General features: G+C 37.7%; 1 protein-coding gene across 1 annotated transcript; it reads left to right on the top strand.

Moving 5' to 3' along the window:
• The first annotated feature begins 1,600 nt into the window (after nucleotides 1-1,600).
• LOC118857901 (olfactory receptor 2T27-like) lies at nucleotides 1,601-2,539 on the top strand. The gene has a single exon (XM_036768371.1). The coding sequence runs from the start codon at nucleotides 1,601-1,603 to the stop codon at nucleotides 2,537-2,539; it is 939 nt and encodes a 312-aa protein (XP_036624266.1).
• Nucleotides 2,540-2,890: the final 351 nt, after the last annotated feature.

Raw genomic sequence — 2,890 nt, 5'->3', positions numbered from 1 at the left:
GACAATTGAGACAGTATTGTGAGAAGTGAGAAGACAGGGAGAGTATTGATTATATTTAGTTAAGATAAAGGGAAACAATGAAAGATAAATTTAGAATGACAGAGATGAGTTCCTGTAGATCCTTCCATCCCATACTAAAGTAGTTACGCTTTATCCCAAAGGCAAAAAGAAGTCTTTGAAGGCTCTTGAGTAGAGAATGACATGAAATGGTATGTACATTGCATTGAAGGAGAAGAGACAAATGAACTGAGGTGGTGGCAGTGGGAACAGAAACAGAGGACAAATAGATGTTGCAGTGGAAAGGGCAGTGGATGAGGAGTCCAAAAGACCTGAGTTCATATCTGGCTTCAGACACTTACTAATGGAAGCCAGATTGATTTCTTTGACTCTGGGGAGTTCTGAATACCATCTTCTCACCATCATTTCCTACAACTGCTTTGTGGCTAAATATAAACCCCACCATCACCTTGTGTGATCCTGGGCAAGTCATTTAACCTCTCTTTGTCTCAGTTTCTTCATCCATAAATGGAAATCCTAATAGCATCTACCTCTCAATGTTTTTGTAAGGATCAAATGAAATAATATTGATAAGGCACTTAGCACAGTGCCTGTCACATAGTAAGCATTATATAAATTTTAGTTACTATTATTATAACTATCATACAAGGTAGAAGAGATAGAAACAGATCATTTTTGGAATGTGGCAGGGTAAGGAAAAAGGAGGGGTCAAAGACACTGAGGTTTGGGGTCTGGGTGACTGGGAGAAGAATATTGGTGTGACTAAAAGAAATAGGAAAGTCAAGTGCAACATTTTCATTAGGACTGGGAGAGATTACGAATTTGGTTTTACACATTTTGATTTGGAGCTATTAGTAGAATAGGGGACGGCAAATGTCTCGGAGGAACTTGGAAATATGGGGCTACAGCTCAGGAGAGAAGTCAAAAGGGGAAATATAGTTCTGGAAATAATCAGCATAGGGTTTGAATATATGAAAGTGAATTGAATTGCTAAGAGGGACAGTCTAGAAAAAGAAGACTTTCTAAAATGCCCTGGCAGACTCAGAAAGGAGAGAGGTCTCCATCATTGGAGGTCTTCAAACAAAGATTGATGACAACTTATCATTGAGGTTGTATATTGGATTACTGTTGTAATCCATGTGTTTAGTCTGTAAGATCCTTTCAATTTCTAGGTTTTATGATTCTACATGTTTCCAAGTGAACACTTATCATAAACAAGTGGGAAGAGGATGCAGTGATAAAAGACTGAGAAAAATCAGTCAATACAATGCTTATAAACTAGTTTGTTTTAGAGAGAATCTATCTTTTCTTTTGGCATTTTTGTATACAAAACCATTAAAATGATCAGCATAGGAGTAACCATTAAGTAATTATTTTACAAAAATAACTCTTTAGAAGTATTACTAAGAATTTTGTCAAGAAGTATAAAAGTTTGATGAAGGGCTGAAATAAATTTATACTAAAATAAAATATCCAGTAATTATTGAGAAGATCTCATGGTCTGTTTTGTTTCTCAAACTACCTCTCCTTCTCTATACCTATCTCTAGAGGCTCCTTCACTTCAAGCAGAAAAGAATGAATCATGGACAAAGGCAACGAAACATCAACAGAAGATTTCATTCTTCTGGGACTCTTCCCTGAGTTCAAATATTCTGGCCTCCTTGTTTCAATTATTATGTCTGTTTACCTCATTGCTTTCACTGGAAACTCTATCTTGATTCTCCTAATCTGGGTAGATTCCCGACTCCATACACCTATGTACTTCCTCCTCAGCCAGCTATCCATCATTGATGTAGCCTACATTTCAAGCTCTGTTCCCAAGATGGCTATTAATTATTATCTAGGGAAACAAAATATTTCTCATGTTGGTTGTGGAACCCAGATGTTTTTTTGTTTGACTCTGGGGGGTTCTGAATGCCTTCTTCTGACCTTCATGTCCTATGACCGCTATGTGGCTATCTGTAAACCTCTCCATTACCCTATTATTATGGGTCCAAAGATCTGCGTGGGCATGACAGTAGCCTCCTGGGTTGGAGGTGCCTTAAATTCTCTAATTCAAACAATCTATACCATGCATTTCCCTGTCTGTGGCTCTAGGGAGATTCACCATTTTTTCTGTGAGATGCCTGCTATCTTAAAGCTCTCCTGTGAGGATACTTCAGATTATGAAATGGGAGTGTTTGTGGTGAGTATTGTGTTTATCATCCTCCCTTTCAGTCTCATTGTGACCTCTTATAGTCTCATCTTCCTCACTATCCTCCACATGAACTCACCTGAGGGAAGAAATAAAGCCCTAGCCACTTGCTCTTCCCACTTGACTGTGGTAAGTCTCTACTTGGGGCCAGGCATTATAGTCTATATGACACCTGGCTCCTCCTATACATCAGAGCTAAATCAAGGTCTTTCTGTATTCTATACCATACTCACACCCATGCTGAATCCACTCATCTACAGTCTGAGGAACAAGGATGTTTTGGAGGCTCTAAGGAAGACTATGAGAAAGAATCTCATTTCAAAGTAAAATAGAACAACTTTTCATTGCTTATGGCAATACTATTTGGGGCATCAGAAAATGTAGAGATCACACCTGACCTCATTTAATCTCTCTGACCATTTTTTCTCTGAAGAAAATTTAAATCTTTTTTTGTTTTTTTTTTTCTAAATTTATTTAACATTTTATTTTTCCTCAGTTACTGTAAAAACAAATTTTAACATTCATTTTAAAAACTTTGAATTCCAAATTCTCTCCCTTCCTCCCCCTTACCCCTTCTCATTGAGAAAGCAAGAAATTTAATATAAGGGGGCAGAGCCAAGATGGTGGAGTAAAAGCAGGGACCTGCTTGAGCTCTCCCACAAACTTCTCCAAATACTT

Source organism: Trichosurus vulpecula, chromosome 7 (assembly GCF_011100635.1).
Source record: "Trichosurus vulpecula isolate mTriVul1 chromosome 7, mTriVul1.pri, whole genome shotgun sequence".
Taxonomy (NCBI): Eukaryota; Metazoa; Chordata; class Mammalia; order Diprotodontia; family Phalangeridae; genus Trichosurus; species Trichosurus vulpecula.
The sequence above is the reverse complement of the archived record's forward strand: the minus strand, read 5'-3'. Positions and strand labels throughout refer to the sequence as shown.